Below are 26,011 nucleotides of genomic sequence, written 5' to 3'. Positions count from 1 at the left end.
GTTCCACCATTTATGTTCAAATGGAACGCTTTTGTGTTCTATTTATAGACACAGGTGATTTCCCAGATCATATCAGACATCGTTTTCTTTGACCTAATAATTGATTTACAATGCCTTTTACAAGCTTTCTGTTCTGAACAAAAGTTATTTATCAACAAGAATGAAGTATTTTACTTTATCTTCAAATAAAGATGGTAAGTTATTATTTGTATGTGTGTTTAGTTTCGGGTGCTCTTTGCACTGACATGCCATCTGTAGGAATAGACAAAATGTGGCGAAAACATGTGTTCCAGTTACTTAATTTGCTGGCGAAAATTGAACACATAAAGTAGTAAAACTTTTCACATGAATTATTACTTTTGAACACCATTTTGACACTCAAAGATTTATTTCCTTGGAAAAAGGTAGGGGCGCCCTTATTAGGTCAAATACGGTAGTCCATGTAAGCAATGAAGGCCCACCTATTGGACCTCTTGCTCTGGGTTTCAACAAATCCCGCAAAATGGTTATCATTTGAATGACCATAATTGACAACAAGTCTTTATTTTTTACTACCTTTGCACAACCACTCACCACTACTCCCAAAACTGTCAAGAACGCAGCAGAATTTTGTATCTGTGTCCGAATTCCTGGAAAAGGTTGAGATAAGGCTCTGCTAATTTAGAGTGGATTCTAAAGATCAATGAAGGATAGTGTGTAGCCTCATGAAAACAGATGGGGTACAATTTGGGACCGAGGGGCTGAAGCTTGGGAAATCTACCAGACTGTATGATGCAAAAATCAATTCATGGCTCAGAACAAATGTTGTTATTTTGGAGAGGTAGGACTCCGGGACGGGCACTATGTACGGACAATTTCACTTGTGCTAACTTATTTATGAAGTTCTACCAAGTCGATTTTCATTAAAATTCTTAATATCACCTCTATTAGTTCCTACCCTCAAGTAAACTATAGATAAATAAAGTGACTCCTGATGGCTGGTTTTCCTCATTTTATATCATATTTTTTCCTTTGCCTGTTTGCTGAAATTTATTGACCCAAGATTAATGGAATGCAAGACCATGGTTTTATATAAAACCTTTTCAACTTTTTCCTGCTTCAGATAACAAAAGGAAATTGATAATCGATACAGACCTTGTATATATACAGTTGATGTAGATAAAGGTTGGATATACCTGTCTCTACATAATAAACATAAGAATACATTTCATCTGCAAAATACACTTTTAATAATACATTATTGTGTACTATTAAATCAGATTCCAGGTTTGATAGACCTTCTGCCTACATATGTGTAGGTAATAAAGGAAACGATGTAATAAAACTCTAAATTCTATAGGAACATCTATAAATACACCGTAACAATGCTATATGCTTGTGCCAGCTATTATCATATTTATCCTTGAATGAGCCCCTTCCCCAGTGTAAAAGTTAAGTACCATATTTATCCTCAAATAAGCCCTTCTCCCTTGTGTGAAAGTTAAGTACCATATTCTCCTTAATTAAGCCCCCTCTTCCCTAGTGCAAAAGTTCTGTACCAAAGTTTTGGGAGAGTTTATTGGCAAACCACTTTTAGCTTACTGCTTTAAAATTGATAATGATTAAAAAATAAATCGGGGGGCTTATTTGTGGGCAAGGGCTTATATTTGTGGATAAATATAGTAAATGATGTCCATGCATGTCATCGTTCATACATTTATTTAGTTGTCAGTTGTTCCTGTGAAACCTGGTGTGAAAATTTACAAATATTTCTGGGAACAAATCTAACTAATAATGAAAGATTCCATTAGCGAATAGTCATTTGTGTTGAGAGAAGTGGGGGAGACTGCCAGCCAGTTAGACGACGTTGTGTCTGCTTCGAGGTAGAACAATCGGCCGACGTGTTGATTACAGCGACTTTAAAGGAAGCTCAATGAATGTAACCATTCATGTATAGATGTAGATTTTTTTTCCAGCGTTGGAACCCTAGCTAGCTGAGTATCTGCGGTTATCCTAATCAATAGATGTGGAATAAAGCTTACCTAGGCTGGGTGTAATGTTAGCCAAGTCTGGACCAGAATCAATGGCAGTCGAGTCAGTCTGGTGTCTTACAGAAGCTAGTGTCCCTTTATACTTCCAATAGTGTCAGCCAAAAATGGATACTGTAAATAAAACAATAGCCAACATATTAAATACAGTGTATATGATAGCCAAAATATAAAATATAAATGCGTATATGTAATTAAGAATAGCTTATAGATCCTGACAGAGAGTGAATGAAAAAAAAAATTCCAGCTCATAGAAATAGTTTGTCTGCCTGTCCCTGAGTTCAGAGAGCACATCTTAGCGTCTGTTTCTCCCGTCTGCCTGTCCCTGAGTTCAGAGAGCACATCTTAGCGTCTGTTTCTCCCGCCTGCCTGTCCCTATGAGTTAAGATCTAGAGAGCACATCTTAGCATCTGTTTCTCATGTCTGCCTGTCCTTTAGTTCAGAGAGCACATCTTAGCGTTTGTTTCTCCTGTCTGCCTGTCCCTGAGTGCAGAGAGCACATCTTAGCGTCTGTTTCTCCTGTCTGCCTGTCCCTGAGTTCAGAGAGCACATCTTAGCGTCTGTTTCTCCTGTCTGCCTGTCCCTGAGTTCAGAGAGCACATCTTAGCATTTGTTTCTCCCGTCTGCCTGTCCCTGAGTTCAGAGAGCACATCTTAGCATCTGTTTCTCCTGTGGACAAAATCTTCGATTTGCACTACTACATACTGTTTTCATTGCATTAATGGAGGGGATGGGGTGATACGTTGTGTACCAATGGAGTAGCTCCTTGGTAAAGCAGCTATTTGTTCAGTTAATCACCCTTTTTACAGCCATGGCAGGGTCAACATTTTCAGACCTGGTCATGGTTTCTGGTACCTCACTGAACAATATACCAAAGGCAAAAATGCCCCATGCTATGAGCCAATGCAATTAAAATACTATCTTGCTAATGGCATTCATGACTGCCTACAGGGAGGCTGGTAGTTTCACTTTACTGAGAAATGCAAAATACCCTTGGTATAGAGGGTCAAGCAGTAGGTCACATGACAGGGCACCAGTGTAACATATCTTCTGTTTTACGTTTGTATTTCTGTATATTTGTATTTCTGTAGGTTAATTTTGTATTTCTGTACGTTTGTATTTCTGTACGTTTGTATTTCTGTACATTTGTATTTTTCTATGTTTGTATTTCTGTACGTTTGTATTTCTGTACGTTTGTATTTCTCTACGTTTGTATCTCGTTGTATTTCTGTACATTTGTATTTCTGTTCGTTTGTATTTCTGTACGTTTGTATTGCTGTACGTTTGTATTTCTGTACTTTTGTATTTCTGTACGTTTGTATTTCTCTGTACATTTGTATTTCTGTACGTTTGTATTTCTGTACGTTTGTATTTCTGTACATTTGTATTTCTGTACGTTTGTATTTCTCTGTACGTTTGTATTTCTGTACGTTTGTATTTCTCTGTACGTCTGTATTTCTGTACGTTTGTATTTCTCTGTACGTTTGTATAAATCTGTACGTTCGTATTTCTGTACGTTTGTGTTTCTGTACGTTTGTATTTTTCTGCATGTACGTTTGTATAAATCTGTACGTTTGTATTTCTGTACATTTGTATTTCTGTACGTTTGAATTTCTCTGTACGTTTGTATAAATCTGTACGTTTGTATTTCTGTACATTTGTATAAATCTGTACGTTTGTATTTCTGTACGTTTGTATTTCTCTGTACGTTTGTATAAATCTGTACGTTTGTATTTCTGTACATTTGTATAAATCTGTACGTTTGTATTTCTGTACGTTTGTATTTCTGTATGTTTGTATAAATCTGTACGTTTGTATTTCTGTACGTTTGTATTTCTGTATGTTTGTATAAATCTGTACGTTTGTATTTCTGTACGTTTGTATTTCTGTACATTTGTATTTCTGTACGTTTGTATTTCTGTATTTCTGTACGTTTGTATTTCCAGTGAAACCATGTATTTGTCCATGTATTGAAATGGGAGAATCGGTTTGATTTCACACAGAAATTTTTATTTAGAAAACACATGGCCTGGGCTTTTTTACATTTAATTTTCATGATAAAAAACCCAACAAATTACATATTTACAAATGTGTTACATGTATGAGGGCCATTCAGTAAATTCTGTCACTTCATGGATCCTGATGGAAACAGGCAACAAAATAGCACAGGACCCTGGCACACTGCTAAGGCATTTAAATAAAAATACATGTTATGCAATTTAGGCAATGATGAACACACATCAACATTTTAACAGTTTACTGTGTGTTCTTCATAGCACTGACATATACAAAGTCACACTGTCGAGGAGAAGTTTGGTTGAAGAGCTTGATGTTCTGGTATTTTTTAAAAACTGAAAAAAAACAAAGTGGCAGGCACAATCCAATTGAAAGTGACATGTTGTATCATGTTGATTTGTAGCCCTGCCTTGAATGATATTAGGTCGAGGCTGAGTGTGATGTCTAGCTATATATATAGGGGTAGCATTAGAATGGTCCTAGTCTAGATATCACACTCTTGACCAGTCATATAATTTTGAAATGATTTGAGACTTAATTGATATGTGCCTATATTTAAACTGGTACATCTGCCATCTTTTTTAGAAACTAAATTCAAATGGCTCAGTAAATAAAGAATAGCAAAACTGATATGAAAGGAAACTTGGCCAGCTGGCAGGCCAGCTTGTTTCAGCATCAAAGTAGAAATGGCTGCAGTGAAAGCATCGGTAGGAAAAGACGATCATTAAATTGTTTCTAAAATAGCTTGTATGGTTGGCATTTTAGAAGGCTGCACATGTACACAACATACAATCCAAGTGTTTAAAATTGAAAATAACTTTGTGCCCAATGAATTCCTCCATTTACCGACAACAAGCCTGTATCTGCCTTTAATACATGGCAGTTCAAACCCTGCAGAACTTGAATGAAAAATTAGTTCCGAGAAGCAAATATTCTGTATAAAACATACCGTTTAAAACTTCGAACACTTGGACATCTCAAAGTATTTTTTATGACTCCACTGACTTGTCGATAATGAAGTTTGAATGTATTTGAATTGTGCTAAAACCTTCTGACAGTATGGTATTGTAACTGAGGAAACTTTTGAGTTGCTATGGGGATATATAGACATAGGCGTAATACTTTGGACCCCTTTATTATTATTATTTTAATGAGTTTAGAATCCGCAATTACGGCCGTATGGTGGACGAGGAAGGGAAGGAATATAGTATGGAGTGATGGGTGAAAAAGGATTTTGTTTTGGTTTGGTTTGGTTTATTTTGTTAACATCCTATTAACAGCCAGGGTTATTTAAGGACGTGCCAGGTTTGGAGGTGGAGGAAAGCCGGAGTACCCGGAAAAAAACACCCGCCTACGGTCAGTACCTAGCGACTGCCCCACGTAGGTTTCGCAATCAAGAGGTGGAGGGCTAGTGATAAAGTGTCGGGACACCTTAACCACCCGGCCACCGTGGCCCCTATCTTGGAGAAAAAAGGAACATAGTCAAATCCTGAATGTGCATAAATAGTAAGCAGTGGTTTTGTAAAGTCAAGCCAGGTCAGTGATTGCCAAACACATATAGAGCATTAAGTATTATGTTCTCTATGGCATTTTCATGCACCTATCCAATTTGATTCGAGTATAATGGTATGGTGTTGTCCGTCCTGCTGTGTAAACTTTTTGTTTGTCTGGAGATCTCATTCTACACTTTTCAGCCATTTTCTTTGAAATTTGGTAGGCTTATATATCAGGCTTATATATCAAGTTGTTGTCTTTCCCCAAAAAGAATTTTGATTCAACAATTTTTGCAGAAGTTATTGCCCTTTGTTTATTCCTAGTACTGAAATCTTGTCTGGAGATCTATTATACGATAGTTTTCTATTAGTTTCGTTGAAAAAGGGCACGCTTTACTATCACGATATCAAGTTGTGTTTAATGGGGTGGAGACTTTTGCGTACTTGTTTTCCTCAAACTGTTAGAAAGTTATACATTAGTAGTGAACAGTGTTGAACCCCACTGTTCTCAGGTCTACTATTCTGGTGAGCCAGTCTTTCAGATGATAAGCAATGATCAATGTAAAGTTTTAAGAGTACATTTAAGTGTATTTAATTATGTAAAAAAAAAAAAAAAAAATCTTCATAAAAAGCCGTTCATGTGAGGAATTGAAGGTATGTAGTGTAAAGTTTACATCCATGACAATGCTCAATCCCACAAAATTGATATTGTGCGTTTTTTGTCAATTATTCAAATATTTCGCAGTGAAAGTAACAAATGGTAAATATGTACATGTATTACAACCCTCAAGTGTGTGCATTATTAAATTATAATCACTTTCACTCAGGTCGATTCAACCGAGGTCTTCCAACAGCACTGCAATATAATTCATTGTCCCTTCAAACCACCGGGTAACCAATTAAAGTTTGTGATATTCCTGTGCCTCGTTGTTGTAGAGATATTGATTTTTCCATTCCTAATGGTCAGGTTTGTTGCTTGGCATGTGCATATTATAGTATTTTAAAATGCATACCCATTCAAACGTTCTTCTTTAGACTTGGTTATTTTTCCAGAACCCAACATTTGACAAAGGATTAATTGTACTTCCTTAAATACAGGGTGATGTATTGCGACAAAGGGTAATTATGATTGATTGAAAACAATAATAGATTGTTATATACTTTTAACAATACAAAAAGTTACAACGCTGTTTAATTACTGCTCTCCAAAAGATTTTGCAATAATTAACTTGCCTCCTGAAAAATGCTTTCTTTAATGCTGCCTCTATTTGGTACGTTATTTCATTCCGATAAACAAGTATTTTTTTGGACGCTGATGTCAGGTTTTTTATTCATTGGTGTGAACATTTCTGTACCATGGGCCCTATTATATGCATTTTTGTGACAAGTGGGATGGTGGATGTGCTGTCAGCGATATAGCACTGTAGTGATTCTATAGAAATATTTTAATACTTGTGTAAATGTTACCCTGGGTCTCCACCCTATGAACTACCAGGGAAGAACATTTAGTGAATATATTTCAATCCTGGTCTGTTTTAATACATTGATATTATAGGAAAATTACATACAAAAATATAGAGTACATACAAATGTAATCTCCATATATACAGGTACTGATCGAGTATACATGTATTATATACCTATGTCAGATAATATACATGTTCAATGAGCCGTATTTATCCAATTAGAAGCCCAGGGGAAATATTGTACATGTTAACTTTTAGCAAAGTAGATAGGTTTATATGGCCTTATTGTAGGACAATTAAATAGCAGTTGTTTACCTTTGATAACCTCTTGGCCAAATGGAATATTCTCATCATCTTGGCATCATCTTATCTGTCTGTCCGCCCGTCCGTCCGTCCGTCCGTCATTATGTCTGAAAGAAAATTCTTACAGTCTGGATTTCAATGAAAGTTGGTAGACTCAAAGACTTTGGTGGGTAGATGTCAATGAAGTAAGGAATTTTTGGTTTCGACATTTGTGTGACGCCTGAAGGCAGCATGGGTATCAATTTGTCGGCGTCAATGTTGGCAATGGTTTCCATGAAATAAATCAAGTTCCCTTGGGTTATTCAAACTCAAACTTTATGCAGATCTCCCTTACCAAAAGTGCTTACTTGGGATTGCTTTTCAGGTCACTGTTACTAAGAATAGAAGAATTGTTTCCTTGGGCCAATCAAACTCAAACTTCATGCGGTGCTTGTTTACCAAACGTGCCTACTCTGTATTGATGAATTCTAGCATACTTGAGTGATGCTGGTCTGTCTAACTCTTAACATTAGTTATTGAAATGAAAATGTGTCTACATGTATTATATTCGTAATCACCCAGCTTGGTGGTGGTAACATATCCACTTCTTCGGAATTCTTGTTGCGAGTTATATTGCTGTAAAATTAAGAATTTTTACACACTGCATTGTAGATTTTGATTTTGTGAATATATTTACTCCTCCTATATGTACACTTCTTTAGGAATTTCAATACAAGTTGGTTGTAAGCAGACTCATTGGGGAGTGATTGTGCTTGAAGAAGGAATTTTTGTTTTGACTGTAATTTGAGTTTTAAGGCCGTCTACATTTTACACATTGCTTGGAACCTAAAATGTGAACACGGGCACCCTGGATTGTCTGAATTACATAATTTCTAAATTAATTTCATATTGTCTGAAGGGTTTAATCACACTATTTTCTACTACACTGTAATTAATATAGATGGCTAATATTTACCAGACTTATGTAAAGGTAATACAGGAATATTTCTCAGGAAGAGAATTTGTTAGCGTGGCTAGGACTGGATTCTATTTTATTAAAATCGGTATGTTATTCAGTGAATTTGCCCATGAAATATTTAAGCAAATGTAATATACCCTGAAGTGTTTTACATTGTGACTTGAAAATTGGGCAACAAAATGGCTGCCTTCCATTAATTTAGTCCTCCACATTTTGACTTCGAAACCTGTCAAAATGTAGTTTTACTGAGTGAATGTCATAACAAGTATCTTCAATTTGTTTTCATTTTGTATGAAATTTTATGAAACTCATCTGGAAGCTTTACTTTTTGCTTGCCTATAGCCTCACAAAATTTAAAAAAAAAAACTTCTAAGGACTTGTTTCATAAAATCTCCTGTGAAATGAAGACATGAGATCCTATACATAACTAACTATAAAGAGGTAATATAACTTGTTCTTTGTGTATTTCAGCCGACAACCGACAGAAGGCCCCACGGAAGTTATTGAGGCAGGACTTCAGTATCTTCAACACGCCGGAGGATCACAACAAGGCTTACATCTCACCACAGCTTTCCCTCGCAGCTTTCCGATTCCTGTCTACCTGTAAGTGATTATTTTTCTTACATCTCTCTCAGCTTTAAATTCCCTCATAGTTTTTTTATTCCTCTCTTTTCTTTCAAAGCTTTTCTTTTCCTTACTTTTCCCTCACATTTTTCCCTGGCTGCTTATATATAATTACCACTTCCTCTCTTTTCCCTTTTATCTTTCCACTTCCTCTTTTTTCCCTTGCATCTTTCCACTTCCTTTCTTTTCTCTTGCATCTTTCATCTACTTCCTCTCTTTTCCATTGCATCTTTCCACTTCCTTTCTTTTCCCTTGCATCTTTCATCTACTTCCTCTCTTTTCCCTTGCATCTTTCCACTTCCTTTGTTTTCCTTCACAGCTGTCCGCTTCCTCTCTTTTCCCTTGCATCTTTCCACTTCTTCTCTTTTCCCTTGCATCTTTCCACTTCCTCTCCTTTCCCTTGCATCTTTCCACTTCCTTTGTTTTCCCTCACAGCTGTCTGCTTCCTCTCTTTTCCATTGCATCTTTCCACTTCCTCTCTTTTCCCTTGTATCTTTCATCTACTTCCTCTCTTTTCCTTTGCATCTTTCCACTTCCTCTCTTTTCCCTTGCATCTTTCCACTTCCTCTCTTTTCCCTTGCATCTTTCCACTTCCTTTGTTTTCCCTCACAGCTGTCGGCTTCCTCGTTTTTCCATTGCATCTTTCCACTTCCTCTCTTTTCCCTTGCATCTTTCCACTTCCTCTCTTATCCCTTGCATCTTTTTACTTCCTCTCTTTTCCCTTGCATCTTTCCACTTCCTCTCTTTTCCCTTGCATCTTTCCACTTCCTTTGTTTTCCCTCACAGCTGTCGGCTTCCTCGTTTTTCCATTGCATCTTTCTACTTCCTCTCTTTTCCCTTGCATCTTTCTACTTCCTCTCTTTTCCCTTGCATCTTTCCACTTCCTTTGTTTTCCATTGCATCTTTCCACTTCCTCTCTTTTCCCTTGTATCTGTCATCTACTTCCTCTCTTTTCCTTTGCATCTTTCCACTTCCTCTCTTTTCCTTGTATCTTTCCACTTCTTCTCTTTTCTCTTGCATCTTTTCCACTTCCTCTCTTTTCCCTTGCATCTTTCCACTCACTCTCTTTTCCCTTGCATCTTTCCACTTCCTTTGTTTTCCCTCACAGCTGTCTGCTTCCTCGTTTTTCCCTTGCATCTTTTTACTTCCTCTCTTTTCCCTTGCATCTTACCACTTCCTCTCTTTTCCCTTGAATCTTTCCACTCACTCTCTTTTCCCTTGCATCTTACCACTTCCTCTCTTTTCCCTTGAATCTTCACTCACTCTCTTTTCCCTTGCATCTTTCCACTTCCTCTCTTTTCCTACTCATCTTTCCACTTCCTTTGTTGTCCCTCACAGCGTCGCCTTCCTCGTTATTTCCATTGCATCTTTCCACTTCTCTCTTTTCCATTGCATCTTTCCATTCTTTTCCTTGCATCTTTTTTCCACTTCACTCCTTTTCCTTGCATCTTTCCACTTCCTCTCTTTTCCCTTGCGTCCCTCTCTTTCCTTCACTTCATCTTTTTTCCCTTACTTTCCACTTCTCTTTTCCTCTCTTTTCCCTTGCATCTTTCCACTTCCTTGTTTTCCTCAGAGTCTGTGGTCCCATGTTTTTTCCTATTCACTTATACAGTTGTCTTTTCACCATGTCATTTTACCCTATGTCCTATGATTCTTAGTTCCACTGTATGTTTTCAGTATCTCCCTATCTTTAGTACTTGTGTCACTCTTGTTTTTACAGCGTGGTATCTGTCTTTTCCCAATTGTATCTATGTCACAATTACGCTATCTTCCTTATACCAGGTTAGTACTTAGTTCCATATTTCACCTGATCTGTCCTTATACTGAGGTTAGTACTAGTGTCCATTCTATTTCCCTTGCATCTTCCCTTATACTAGAGGTTAGTTACTATGTCACATGATGTATTCAGCGGTCTGTCTCCTTCATACTGGTTGGTACTTGTGCACATTCTTTCACTTCAGCTGTATCTGTCCCTATACTAGAGTTAGTACATGTCACCATGTAGTTTTACAGCCTTGGTCTGTCCCTTACTAGAGTATACTTTTCCATTATATTTACACTCGTGGATTGTCCCTTTACTGAGTTATGGTACTGTCCAGTTATTATTTACAGCCTGGATCTGTCCCTTATACTAGAGGTTAGGTCTGTGTCACATGTATGTTACTTCCTTTTTACATGCATGTTTGTACTGGATCTCCCTTAACTAGAGTTAGGTACTTAGTGTCACATGTTATGTATTTACAGCCTGATCTGTCCCTTATACTAATATATACTTCACTCTGTTTTCAGCCGTGATCGTCTTACACTAGTTAGTATTAGTGTCTCATTAGCATTTACACGTTCTTCCCTTATCATTGTACTAAGTCCCTTGATTTTACAGCGTGACGTCCTTATACTAGAGGTTAGGTACTGTAGTGTCACCATGTTATGTATTTACAGCCGTGGATCTGTCCCTTATACTAGAGGTTAGGTACTGTAGTGTCACCATGTTATGTATTTACAGCCGTGGATCTGTCCCTTATACTAGAGGTTAGGTACTGTAGTGTCACCATGTTATGTATTTACAGCTGTGGATCTGTCCCTTATACTAGAGGTTAGGTACTGTAGTGTCACCATGTTATGTATTTACAGCCGTGGATCTGTCCCTTATACTAGAGGTTAGGTACTGTAGTGTCACCATGTTATGTATTTACAGCCGTACGCGTGGATCTGTCCCTTATACTAGAGGTTAGGTACTGTAGTGTCACCATGTTATGTATTTACAGCCATGGATCTGTCCCTTATACTAGAGGTTAGGTACTAAAGTGTCACCATGTTATGTATTTACAGCCATGGATCTGTCCCTTATACTAGAGGTTAGGTACTAAAGTGTCACCATGTTATGTATTTACAGCCGTGGATCTGTCCCTTATACTAGAGGTTAGGTACTAAAGTGTCACCATGTTATGTATTTACAGCCGTGGATCTGTCCCTTATACTAGAGGTTAGGTACTAAAGTGTCACCATGTTATGTATTTACAGCCGTGGATCTGTCCCTTATACTAGAGGTTAGGTACTGTGGTGTCATCATGTTACGTATTTACAGCCGTGGATCTGTCCCTTATACTAGAGGTTAGGTTCTGTAATGTCACCATGTTAGGTATTTACAGCTGTGGATCTGTCCCTTATACTAGAGGTTAGGTACTGTAGTGTCATCATGTTATGTATTTACAGCCATGGATCTGTCCCTTATATAGAGGTTAGGTACTGTAGTGTCACCATGTTATGTATTTACAGCCGTGAATCTGTCTCTATTTACAGCCGTGGATCTGTCCCTTATACTAGAGGTTAGGTACTAAAGTGTCACCATGTCATGTATTTACAGCCGTGGATCTGTCCCTTATACTAGAGGTTAGGTACTAAAGTGTCACCATGTCATGTATTTACAGCTGTGGATCTGTCCCTTATACTAGAGGTTAGGTACTAAAGTGTCACCATGTTATGTATTTACAGCTGTGGATCTGTCCCTTATACTAGAGGTTAGGTACTAAAGTGTCACCATGTCATGTATTTACAGCCGTGGATCTGTCCCTTATACTAGAGGTTAGGTACTGTAGTGTCACCATGTTACGTATTTACAGCCGTGGATCTGTCCCTTATACTAGAGGTTAGGTAGTGTAGTGTCACCATGTTATGTATTTACAGCCGTGGATCTGTTCCATGAGGACCTGATATCGGAGAATGTGTTGAAGCGCCTCCTACAGCAGAACATTGTAGAGGAATACCAGCCAAACTTAAACGATAGTGATTCCATCAGATATCTGTACCAGGACGGAGTTCCCTGTGACTTCTTCATACTGATACTACAAGGTATGTACAGTGTAATGTAACGGTCAAGTCCAACGGTCAGCAGTTGTCGAAAGTTGCTCAAGGTAAAAAATAAGATAAGAATACTTTCATAAGATAAAGAATTTTTATCAAGCATGAGGCCTGGTCCCAGGGTCTGTTTCATCAACATTCCTTATTTAATGTAAAAAAACTCCTTAACTTAGAATTGTCTATAGGAAAGCACAACAGATTTTAAAGGAAAAAAATCTTCGTTAAGCCACCTTCTTTTAATTCTGTAATGTTTTCTTATGGAAAATTCTAAGTGAAGGAATTTTGATGAAGCTGACCTCTGGAACGATTTGATGATGTGAGGACCATTGGCTGTAGTAACTGATAATTGTATGTTATTTTACATGTTCCAGGCCACGTGGAGGTGAGCGTAGGATTTGAGAAGATGTGTTTTACTGGAGGACCTTTCTCTTTCTATGGCGTCCAGGCTTTGGGTAAGGAGAGTTTAAGCTAAGGATATAATAAGCATATTATAAACTTAAAAAAAATAGAGTGATAGACATACTAAAATATTGTAATATATATGTGATATATACACACTTACTACAGTGTCCAAATAAGCTATAACAGTTAAACACATAATGCAAGTAGAAATCATTACAAATCGTGCTCAAATTTTATTTTCACTAGCATTAGCCTTGTTACATTTCTGTTTTCATGTTGTCTTGCTTTAAATATTTATTGTCAATATTCCAAATAAAGCTAACAGACTGGGTTATTTTTAGGCAAGCATTTCTGTCATTTTTTTGTTTGTCATTTTTTGTCAAACTGGACATCTGAAGGCAGAAACTTTATTTGTGAAATTTGTTAGTTTTCCTATATTTTATAATATTACATGGGCAGTGACCACCTTTAAGCAAGTAAACAAATTCAAGAATGAAAACAATTTTTTTCCATAAAAATTTATCAATCTACAATCTACATAGTTAAGTTTTGTCATAAAAAGCAACTGGGGACAATTCAAATTTATTTGGAACATTTAAACATCTTAACTTCAGTTATATTTACATGTGTTTTGATACAGATGTTGCAGAGGGGACATTCGTACCAGACAGTAACACCGATAGTGTGTATGTGAAAAACAAACCATACATTCCCGACTTCACCATCCGGGCAGTATCGGCTTTACTCTTCATCAAGATAGGGCGCGGCCACTACATCGCTGCACGCCGCGCAACACTCATGGGAAGATCCAAGAGTAAATTACAGGCCAATGTAGAGGATGATACGTTCAACAGAGAATGGAAAAAGGCTACCTTGATTTCCCATACCAGTTCCTCTGATCACATGCTCCGTCACAGCTCCCCAGATATCTCCAAACCTTCTGTAACGATCAGCGAGGCTAGCCGTTCGGCCAGCTCTAGTTTGTCAAACTCCAAGCTTTCACACACTGATAGCAAGGAGGAGAAAGTGGAAGCTTGCAAAGACCATGAGGTCAAGGTAGAGGCCAAGGTCACCTCAGAGGAGGACAATGAGGAGTCCCATTGTTGCCCCTCGGATGAACAAACATTCTTAATAGACTCAAAGAACGAAGTTGTAAGCTAACAACCTACACCCATATGGGATCAGGTTAGGGTCCAGAATTGTTTTCTCATCTCAACATTCAGTGTATGACAATTACAACCAAATTACATTTACAAGAGTAGTGTGCACCATAAACAAATTAATAATTCATTCTTTAATTCTACATTTGCAGTCTACTTCATCTGACTAATTAAGCAGTGTATTGTTATTGCTATCAGCTTGGTACAAAAGTTTTGCTTCATCTTGTAAATAAATAGATAAATAATCTTGTAGATAGTAACAGTAGAATTGTTTCTATAAAATCATGAATTTGGAAGAGGTGCGAAATTTTTGTAAAGTTTATCCTTTGTAAGGATCACAGCAGCAGGATGATGATGAACTGTTTGGGAAATGTATTGAGTGACCCTGTGACCCCATGTGGGATTGAGGTAAATGTATTGAGTGACCCTGTGACCCCATGTGGGATTGAGGTAAATGTATTGAGTGAACCTGTGACCCCATGTGGGATAGAGGTATTATTGTTATGTAAATATTCCAAGCTTTTTTTTATTGATATTGTTAGTTTTTACTCCAGTTCATTTTTTTTTTTTTTTCAAATGACAGATTTTTTTTTTTTTTGGAATGCTGGCAGGCTGCTTCTTGTGTGATGACCTCAAAATTTAAATTAAGATAAATTTTTATTTTTAGTTTTATTTTTATTTTATGTTATGATTATTATTATTAATGAGAGAGAAAATTGTTAAGTATTATAATAGTAATGTAGCTGTATGGCTCAAGATATAACCATATGTCTACAAGAAAATGACAGCATTGTAAAACTTTATGGCATATTCTACTTAAAAAGACAACCTGAAAGATTAATGTGCATTCACAAGACTTCAGTGAAATCTTTATAAAAGCTAGTTTCATGTAGAAGTTAAATAAAAGTAGATTATCTACTGGTCAGAGAATTTTCAGGTTTAATAAAAAGTAAGGATTCGGTTTATCTCCGAAAATGAAATTTTTTCAATGTTCAAAATAAGGGATTTTACTTATAACCAGAGAGAAAATCATTTGAACAATTGATATAAGTCAGCATGAAAAGATAAGAGTTTCTCAAAGCAGACTTTACATTAGATACATAAAACAAGCAAACATTTCCCCTAGTAACAAAAACGTTGACCTTGACCTTGACCCAAAAACCCTGAAACACAAACTTGTCCAAGGTATTATGGTCCTTTAATCACGATTAAGAAATTAAGATTAAAAATAAAATTAAGAAATGAAGCAGCTAGAGCGCTGACAAACTTTGGCGTTGCATACATATGTAGGATGGACGGAAAAGAAACGTATATTCACCCTGGTTTCACTGGCATGGGACATAATATATTCCAGGAAAGGACATGGGTGGGACATTTAGACTCGGAGCAAATCGGGAAGTATATCCAAGCATGCCTTGTTCGTGTGGGGATAGACAGTTGACATTGTAGAGATAGTATCCATACAAGTTGCAGCCTTGTGTCTTCATTAAGTTTTTTTATAACTAGATCTGCCATAATTAACCTAATTAGTACCCATGTTCTTAACGATATCTTTCCTGCCAATTCTGCTATGATTATTGTAAACATTTGTTCTGTGACAAAAGAAAAATCAGAATAATTGAAATGAATTTGATATCAACAGCAGTAATACAAAAGAAAGGGACCAGATTTTGAAAGTATTATAATACATTAAGTCTAAATCATTGACATATAGCATGTATTTGGATCAAGAAAATCACTTTCAGGACATATATTATTGGCATCGCTACCATCTTTGCATCTTTTAAAGTATCATGGGTGCTTAATTCTTAGTTAAAATGTGGTAATTTCATTTATTATGAATATGATGTGATATGAAGAGATATTTCAATAGTTTTGAGAATTATGTATAGCCACCAAATTAAAGTTCATGTTGAAAACACCAAACGTTCTTTAGATGAGAGTGAATATGTGAAATTAACATAAACCAGGAATTTCGGGAATTCAGTCTGTAAATAAGATTTTCACGCTTGCTGGAGCCGGCTTAAGAGTTCTGCTGATTCCTGATTTATGTTTTAACTTCTATATACATATAATATATATATCATGTGTTTTGTTGTCAAACCTGTACACTGTCTTTTGTTTCACACAATTGTTCTGATTATACCAAAGATTGTAACTAATTAATCAAAAAGTTTGGAACAAGATGGCACATTTTGCTATTTCAATGGACCATAACAAAAGATTTCAAAAGAAAATGTTTTGACAAAATTGTATTACTCTTAGAATTAAAAAAGAAAGATATTCTGAAAATATTCCGGAGTTATCAAATAAATACAGTTTGACAGATTTGCCAACTTTTCTCAGGATAATGGACCCTCGGTCGCATGTTTAGCATTCCTCGGGTCAGAGATCAACATAAAATCTCAGATACAAAGTTAATAATGAGGCATTAGTGAAGACTGGACTTTCTGGGTCACATTTCAAGCTGCATTTTATTGTAGTGAGGTTTGAGGAAATCTCAGATTTGAGGAATGATGACCGAAGTGTTAAATGTTTTTTGTTGTAGTATATTTATACACAGATTCTATATGTACATTGTACCTGGTTTTTCTTGTTATTATTGTGTTTTGGGATTGTGTCCTGTTGCCATGTCTACAGATACATGTATATGTGCATACTACATAGAGTATGTAGTATGTATGCATGTGTGCTAAAGCTGTGCACGAGTTGTCGTACATGTACTATGATATATGTGTGCTTTAAGCCATGCATACAGTTTATGCATACATGTGCACACATTCTAGTTTATGCCATGCTCCAAGGATGTATATATGTATGTGTGCTCTCAGCGATACACAAGAGCTGTTTGTACATGTGCTATATAATTATGCATATGCTTCGAGCCATGTACAGTATACAGATTTTTGGTATGTACAGTATATGCTGTAACCTTGCATACAGGTTGTATTTATATGTGTGATTTTAAAGAGACTTGGTTTTCATGCGAAAATTACAGAATTTCCAGAACTCTCCTGAGATTGGATTTGTTAACGGAGTAGACCTCCAGGGCTTTGGCAATTTGTATTCATTTACCTATGAATGCCAGGTTACCATCTTACTTCTATAGTATACAGCCATCTGTCACATGGTCACAAAAATGTTGATGATTTTCCTATCATAGATTTGTATTTATAGAGAAGATGGAGTTAACTGATGTGACCTTAATTAGGTCATGGGATACCTATTGTTGTTATTGGGGTAATCAGGAGGGGGGAGGGGTTCTCATATTTCAAAGTTAGGAGAGTGACTCAATTTTGACAGATTTGCAGATTTTTCTCAGGAAAAATGACCTAGTGTCACATATCTAATACTCCTTAGGGCCAAGATCAATTTCTTGACCTTGTATATTTGTTCTTATCAATTTGTGATACACTAAAAGCAACGAAAGTAAAGGAATTGAAATCAAACCAGACATTATATATTTTGAAATACTAAATGATCTGACATCAGCTGATTGCGTTGGTCCATATGGCTATAATTCACCTGTAGACAAAGTTTCATTTGATATATGGAAAATTGGCCAAGTTATAATGAATTCAATATTTTTACAGTTAAAAGTAAGTTGTAAGCTGATTAGTTTGGGTAAATTGTGACAAGCTTTAAGAGTTAAGTCATCATTACCACAGATCAGTTTTTATATGGATGTACCCTTACTTGTTATCAATTGTTAAAAATTGAGTTCATCCAAGTAACGTAATTTTTTTTAAAAATATCAATCTGAAAACTGTTATCTGTGTGTATTGTAATCTTATAAACAACAGATCATCTCTGGGCTTTTAAGTATTATTTACAGCAATATTTTTCAAACTAAATTTTAAAGTAATGCTGCGATAACATGGTCAATGTAACCTCAGGTGAAGATCAAAGGTGCGTACAGCGTGGCACGTTCCCTACCTGTGTCGATCAACGGTTTGTACTTTTCCGGAAACTGAGAAATGGTCCAGTCTGTGCTGTCGTGGTTGTGTCCTTAGGGAAGACACAAAACTATTAATGATCTGAATGACATGTGACAGAACTCTTGTATGTTGTTTAGTGAAGTAGCCACCAGCTACTACAATCTAGGCTGTTCACGAGGTGATAAACCCAACAAACAAACATAATCCTTGTTGCTTAGTTAGTTTTTAGTGTAGCAACAAATTTTTCTTTGTGATGAAAATATTTTTTTCTAATGAGTTAGTAAAGCCTTTTTCATCCATTCTGGTTCTGCAAGTTCTGGATTAATATATTGTTAAAAGTATGAAAATATACATTTGTTGAGTGTTTAAATAAGTTTAAGATTATTGTTTTTAAAATTGAAACAGATCTATCATTATTGATTGGTGATATGGAACTGAACAACATTATACTGTAACATGATTATATGGATTGATATAGCAATATTTGCCAATAATTATTAAAATGATTGTTTCAGTGTCATATGATATATTAAATCTGATGCTTACCAGAGTTAAATTATCATATGATTACCCCACCTAGATGTGACAAAGCCCACCTCCACCATATCCCTATAGCTAGCACAACATTCAAAATTTGTCAACACTCATATTTTCAAATAATAATGACAATATTGCCTTCAAAGAATCTAAACTTTTTTTCTGTTTCACGTGACTTAAAACTAAGGTGGTTGTAGAAAGTTGAATATTATCAAGGCCCAAAACCATCATTATCTAACACACGCCCCACATGCCTCCTTTAAATACATGTACATAATGTACCGGTACCTGTTCTAAATGCATATATTCTCTTTTAATACAGCATTTTCAGTATGAAAATATATATATGTAAATCCGTAATTCAAATCATCATAGGTTAATCTCTCTCTGAGATAAGTTTTGATAGGGGTTGATTATCATTAGACACTAGCAATACAATCTCAATATATCTTAATGTTTACTGTCACCCTGTTTGAAGGATTGTTGGGAGTAAAATTTAGCATCAAATTTGAAGCAGATTGCCAGCAATGTTGCAATATCTCATAGACATTTGTCAAGTTAATACATACAAATTTATTGTAGTGGGTACTTTTTATCACACACACAAAAACACTTGTTGTCAGGCCACAGAATTCTGTTGGTCGTTAAATGTTAGGAAGATTTTGTAGTTAGATATTGTTACTGAAAAAATTATAGTATTAATTGTTTTATAGTTATCAATATTATTAAGTGATTGCAGAAATTTTAAATATTTAACTCTACTCTGTTTATAATATTGAGATTCTAAGTACTTTGTACAGTGTAATACAAAGTTTCACATTTAGAAAGGAAGCAGCACTATTTTCTATCTTTCTAAAAATAATGTAACTTTTCACTGAATTTTTCAGCATTTTCTCTGCCATTTCTATTAATGTTCAGCACAATGTCTTTGCCTCTGGCTATCAATATATATTTTGAATTATACATGTTAACTTAACACAGTACATTGTACTAGCAATTTTATCTTTTTTTAAAAAGTAAATTTGAAATTTTCATAATTCTTTAGGAATGTTCATATAGTGTATGTAGCTTGAAAAGTTAATTTTAAAGTTTCAAATATTTCAAAACTAATAGATGAAAAGTAAAACTAACATTGAAATCTTAACATTTTTATGAGGTTTTCTTAATATCTTTAAACTGGAAATTAAAGTAAACAGAAACTCCTGGATCCTGATGCGACAAAAATTGACCAGGCCCCGGTTTCATCAACATTCCAATTTAGGAAAAATTCTTTAACTTAAACATTTTCCTTGGGAAAGCATTACAGAATTTAAGAGGGAAATCTTAGGTAAGGAACCCTCCTTAAATTATATAATGTTTTCCTTTGGAAAATTTTAAGTTCAGGAATTCCCTTAAGTCCAGGAATCTTGATGAAACTGGCCCCTGAGTAATGGGTGTTTGTGTCTTTCTGGCCAAACAAAAACCGAATGTTGTTTTTTAAAGTTCTGTGAAAAGGCAACTGTTTGTATCATATTGTGACCAGTATTAACATCGTTTTTGTTTTATGTAGTATATAGTTTGGTCTCGCTATCATGTATATAATTATATTATTGTACCAATCTATTCGTTCAGCTTGAACAGCCTTACATTGCCATACAGATAAAGTCGACAGTGTAACCGGATTGATCGCAGCTTTGTCTAAATAAATATTTGATTCAAGAAATTTCCAGGATTACTGAAAGAAGAAACATAAACCAGCTTTCTGGAGTTAGCTTTGATAATTCATAGTGAAAGTTTCATAATGGTGACAATTTTTTTTTTCTAAGGGACATTTCATGGACACAACATGTGTTATATTATCAATATGATGAATCATTATGTAAAAATAATCACAAATAGATTTACCTTGATACAGTCTTTTATCAAAAGTAGCATAACTATTCTGTAATAAGCCCAGGGGACCATCTTCGAATCCAAGTAGGCCCCAGGGAGGGCTTATGTCTATAGTGTTAGGTGCTCTGTGGAGCTGCTTCGTCACCCCAAACCTTTGTTGTAGAATTAATGGTGTGTTTAAATTATTGGCCAAATGTACATGTCAGTCATAATAGGCCTGTCAACATGTGATGTTTGGAACTGATACATGTTCAGGTCATGAACAATTGTACAATTTTATGAGAATTTTTCCGGCTGAATAATCTCCTATTTGTACCTCAGATAGAATACTTGTTAGTGGCAAATTAAGAATGCGGGATGAAGAATTGCAGTCCTGACTCAATTTGTAGTATCAACACAGAGAAATGTTAATTTTCTTCTTTTTAAAACTGGATAATTATTTGAATGTGTAATATGGGCATTGTCTTTATGGTATAGATTTTAGTTCGGGCTAATTGTGTAGCCATCTTGGTTTACACTGAATCTTATTTCAAGTTTTACATTTGTTAATATCAGGCCTTTTCAGCCTTTCAACTGATGACACACCAAACCCAGATCTCTTTGTCTTTAGATCATTAGGCTGGGTTGGTCTTCTAGCCATCTTGATTCCAATCAAACCTTGTTTTTATTTAACAGGTTTTATGTCTTGCTACAATGGCTGTTCTGCCTTTCAGCTGACAACACTCCCAACCTAGACCTCTTTATATAATTTGTAAACGTTGATTGTGTCAACTGTCCTGTTTCACACTTCATCTATACCTCTCTTACAATTTTATTTGTCTCATACCTGGGCCATTTCATTATATGATGTCAAAATGGCTTCTTCTAAAAACACTTCTGAAAATGAAAACAAATAATATGTCTTATCCATCTTGCTCAGCACACCTTAGGTTCCTCCTGTTTCTGAATTGAAAAGTTATAAAACTTTTCTCTCTCCTTAAAAACTCCAAATTCTCCAAATTGTTAAGGGTTTAGTTTTCACAATCTTTACAAAATCTATAATATCTTGAAGCTTGGCCCGAGAGTGTGATGCTAGTGGTAATTGATGGTGATAGAATGGTGATCATCCACTGATGGAAAGAGAATTGTGTACATCACTTCAATCTGCAGTTTTCATTATTTGTAGTTGTAGTTTGTACATGTGACATACTTGTTGATAGTTAACTTCATACTGCATCTAAAATGCATCTTCTGCAATAAAGCTGACTTCTAAATCAAAAAACCTGTTTCTGCCTTTGTACCTCATTACTACATTAACCCATAGACTGCTGCTATGGTATTGACATCCTACTAGCAACTTAAAATTGTGTTGATAAAAATGAGCCACACAACAACTAGCAACATTATTTATTTTAACTTTTTCTTACCTTTATTGAAACTTGTGCAATTGTGTACAGATGTCAAAACAATCAAATAAGAAAAAAAAAAAGTCTTGCAGCAGTCTAAATGTTAACACCTACTTCAGCCTTGGTTCATAACACCTACCCATACAGTTAAAAAACACCTTTCTGTCCTGTTACCTGTAACTGAATTAAGATGTTTGCTTCTACCTTGGTACCTATAACTACATTCATACACCTGTATCTACCTTGGTACCTATAACTACATTCATACACCTGTATCTACCTTGGTACCTATAACTACATTAATTCACCTGTATCTACCTTGATACCTATAACTACATTCATACATCTGTATCTACCTTGGTACCTATAACTACATTCATACACCTGTATCTACCTTGGTACCTATAACTACATTAATTCACCTGTATCTACCTTGATACCTATAACTACATTCATACACCTGTATCTACCTTGGTACCTATAACTACATTCATACATCTGTATCTACCTTGGTACCTATAACTACATTCATACACCTGTATCTACCTTGGTACCTATAACTACATTAATTCACCTGTATCTACCTTGATACCTATAACTACATTCATACATCTGTATCTACCTTGGTACCTATAACTACATTCATACACCTGTATCTACCTTGGTACCTATAACTACATTAATTCACCTGTATCTACCTTGATACCTATAACTACATTCATACACCTGTATCTACCTTGGTACCTATAACTACATTCATACATCTGTATCTACCTTGGTACCTATAACTACATTCATACACCTGTATCTACCTTGGTACCTATAACTACATTCATACATCTGTATCTACCTTGATACCTATAACTACATTAATTCACCTGTATCTACCTTGGTACCTATAACTACATTCATACACCTGTATCTACCTTGATACCTATAACTACATTCATACACCTGTATCTACCTTGGTACCTATAACTACATTCATACACCTGTATCTACCTTGGTACCTATAACTACATTCATACACCTGTATCTACCTTGGTACCTATAACTACATTCATACACCTGTATCTACCTTGATACCTATAACTACATTCAGACAATTTGTTTTGTTTTGGTGCCTGTACCTATAAAAAACATCGGTTTCTTTCTCTGTACCTTTGACTAAATTAAGACACCTGTCTCTACTTAGGAACCTGCTACTTTATTAAGACACCTGTTTCTACCTTCAGGTACATGTTTCTACCTTTGTATCTGTAACTACGTAACATTCAGACACATGTTTTTGTCTTGTTGCCTGTATTTATATACATGTATATAAAGACATCAGTTTCTTTCTCTGTATCTCTGACTAAATTAAGACACCTATCTCTACCTAGATACATATGTACCTGTTACTTCATTAAGACACCTGCTTTGCATTTGTACGTTTAACTAAGTTAAGGCACCCGTTTTGGCCTTGATACCTGTGACTAAATTAAGACACCCCCACCCCCAACCCAATCCTCCCTAAAAGCCAGTATTTTAGTTTTAGTCTTAATAGATAGGAATCTCAAGTCATAGGGACCAATCCTTAGATGAGTAAAAATGAAAGTCATGCTGTGATGTTAATGGAGATGGTAAAATGTTGTGACTGTCACGGGACATAGCGTATGGCAAGTGTGAACATAATCCCTGCATAACAAGTTACAACTATCAGTTAGACATTCCATCATCAATGTTTTATTTAAGTGTTAATTAGATGTAAACAGTTTTCTTTCTGTTTTATTTTTTTATATGTTTTATCAAAAATATAATATTACCGTTTACCTTCCAATTACAGTAAGAAGTTTTATTCAGCAACAGAAATAAAATCTTGATGGTCATTGTATCCATAACTTCATTTAAGAAAAAAAATATTGATTAATCGAAAGGATCAAACAACTATAGCTAGATATGCCTACATTACGTGTACATACATTTATTTGTTCATTGTTACATATTTTATAAAGTAAGGGGGGTAACTCCTACTGAATGTCATTCAGTTGCTGCAATGCAGAGTGCAATCAGGTTTTCACAAGTTAGGAATAATCTCAGTTGATTAAATGTGCATATTTATTTCTCTATCTCTGTCTCTTGTATGTTTTTTTCTGAAAATAACAAATTTAGATAGATCAATATTTATATATACAAACATATAATATCTATTGTTAACTATATAAAATCACACATTACAATGTACATTATGTATGATAGAAATTATATGACACAACCAATATGATATTTAAGAGTGTGACGTTTCAATGACTACACTGTCACCTTCATCCGACTAATGACTAATGTGAAGCATACTAGCACTGTCTTATGTAGTGTCAATGATGGTAATACGATTGGATTACTCTGAAGGATGTTTCATCTTAATCTGCTTGATGATCTTATTGACACCAAGTTCGAAAATAGTATGACGAGATGGTAAAAATAAAATATAATCAAACAAGTGTACAAGATGGTATGATGTGCTATAGTTGAATCGGCTTGGTGTCAATAAGATTATGATAAAGTCAAAACATCCTTCAGAGTAGATCAAATCTTTTTACCATCTCGGACACTACACAAGACAGTGCTAGTACGCTACACATTGGTCATTAGTCTGATGAAAGTGACAGTGTAGTCATTGGAACTTCACACTCTCAAATATCATATTGGTTTTGTCATATAAATTCTATCATATTTTCTTTACCAACCTGAAGAAAATGTTCCAGAATATAAAAATTAACAATGTATATTGTTCACCTTTGATATTTGAAAAAAAAAGTAAATTTTATAATGAATAGCAACCACAATAGCAACTGTACATACATGTATATATATATCATTTCTGGTTCTATTCTTCATGAAATTATAATCTTTCAGATATAAGTAAGAAAGGTGTATATATATGTGTAGTGTTTTTTCCAAGTTACAATAAAAGTATTAATTGATATGATAGATTTCTCCCTAAACACTGCAGTCTTGAAATGGCGAGTAGTTATTTTAACCCAATGTCTCTCGGCTTCGGTATGAACAATTTATTTGTTATAGATAATATAATAATTAATGTATATTAGTGAACAAAATTTTTGCAAGAGAATAAATCTTAATTCCTAAAAGTTAATATTGTTGACAATTTTTATTTTCTTCATACTATGTATTTAGTATATGTATAAAAAAATTTGTGGTAATAAAAACAACAAAACATATTTTTATATTATAACTTTTGGACAGACTTGAGGGCGTCGCAATAGCTCAGAAAAAGCATATGGTGAAGATCCAAGATAAGGGTAAATTTCCTACCCAGTGTGATGTGTTTCTTTTGGCAGCCAAGATCATGGATCATCCTGTGTTGTCCTTAGACAAGACACAAAACTACATTTGGCTTCCCTTCCATATGCTGTTCAGTGAGGTAGTCACCAGCTACTACACAAGACTGTGCCTCAAATGACCCTGGTCTTTCATGGGGTGATAAACCCTGCAAATAAATGTAACAGCTCTTCTAGACCAATAATTATCTAGTGGATTCACAGAACTATATAATTGTCTGTCACACTTCATGTAGCTTTTACTTCGTCATTATATCATATTTACTTATTTAACAGAATTCCTGCATAACACAAGTTCAAGCTTGACTTTTGTCTTCAATTATGTCTTAAGTTTTAACAGAATATCTTAATATCTCATATGTCAAAACCATCAAAGAGTTGCATGAAATTATATGCACCAGTTTGCTAAATTTTAAACTTAGCTTTATAGTCTTTATACTTACCCTTCAGAGTAAGTAAGTAAGTAAGTAAGTAAGAGTAAGTAAGTAAGTAAGTAAGTAAGTAAGCGGGAGTAATTCTACCTCGTCATCTGGTCAATCAGGGACCCAATGAGAAGACACTTCTGGTTCCAGATTTAACAATTTTCAATCAGCAGTAATCTGCTTGTTTATTTTATCATCGACTTAAAAAT

At 35.2% G+C, this 26,011-nt stretch overlaps 1 protein-coding gene across 1 annotated transcript in view; it reads left to right on the top strand.

Moving 5' to 3' along the window:
• Window positions 1–25,175, top strand: part of LOC117338880 (metal transporter CNNM4-like) — a 47,610-nt gene extending 22,435 nt beyond the window's left edge. Inside the window, exons 4-7 of the mRNA XM_033900244.1 lie at window positions 8,735–8,866; window positions 12,572–12,736; window positions 13,117–13,197; window positions 13,788–25,175. Coding sequence (XP_033756135.1) covers window positions 8,735–8,866; window positions 12,572–12,736; window positions 13,117–13,197; window positions 13,788–14,308 — 899 coding nt within the window. The 3' untranslated portion in view covers window positions 14,309–25,175. The remainder of the gene's footprint in view (window positions 1–8,734; window positions 8,867–12,571; window positions 12,737–13,116; window positions 13,198–13,787) is intronic.
• Window positions 25,176–26,011: the final 836 nt, after the last annotated feature.

Source organism: Pecten maximus, chromosome 12 (assembly GCF_902652985.1).
Source record: "Pecten maximus chromosome 12, xPecMax1.1, whole genome shotgun sequence".
NCBI lineage: Eukaryota > Metazoa > Mollusca > Bivalvia > Pectinida > Pectinidae > Pecten > Pecten maximus.
Note: the sequence above shows the minus strand (reverse complement) of the source record. Positions and strands in the feature narration are given on the sequence as shown.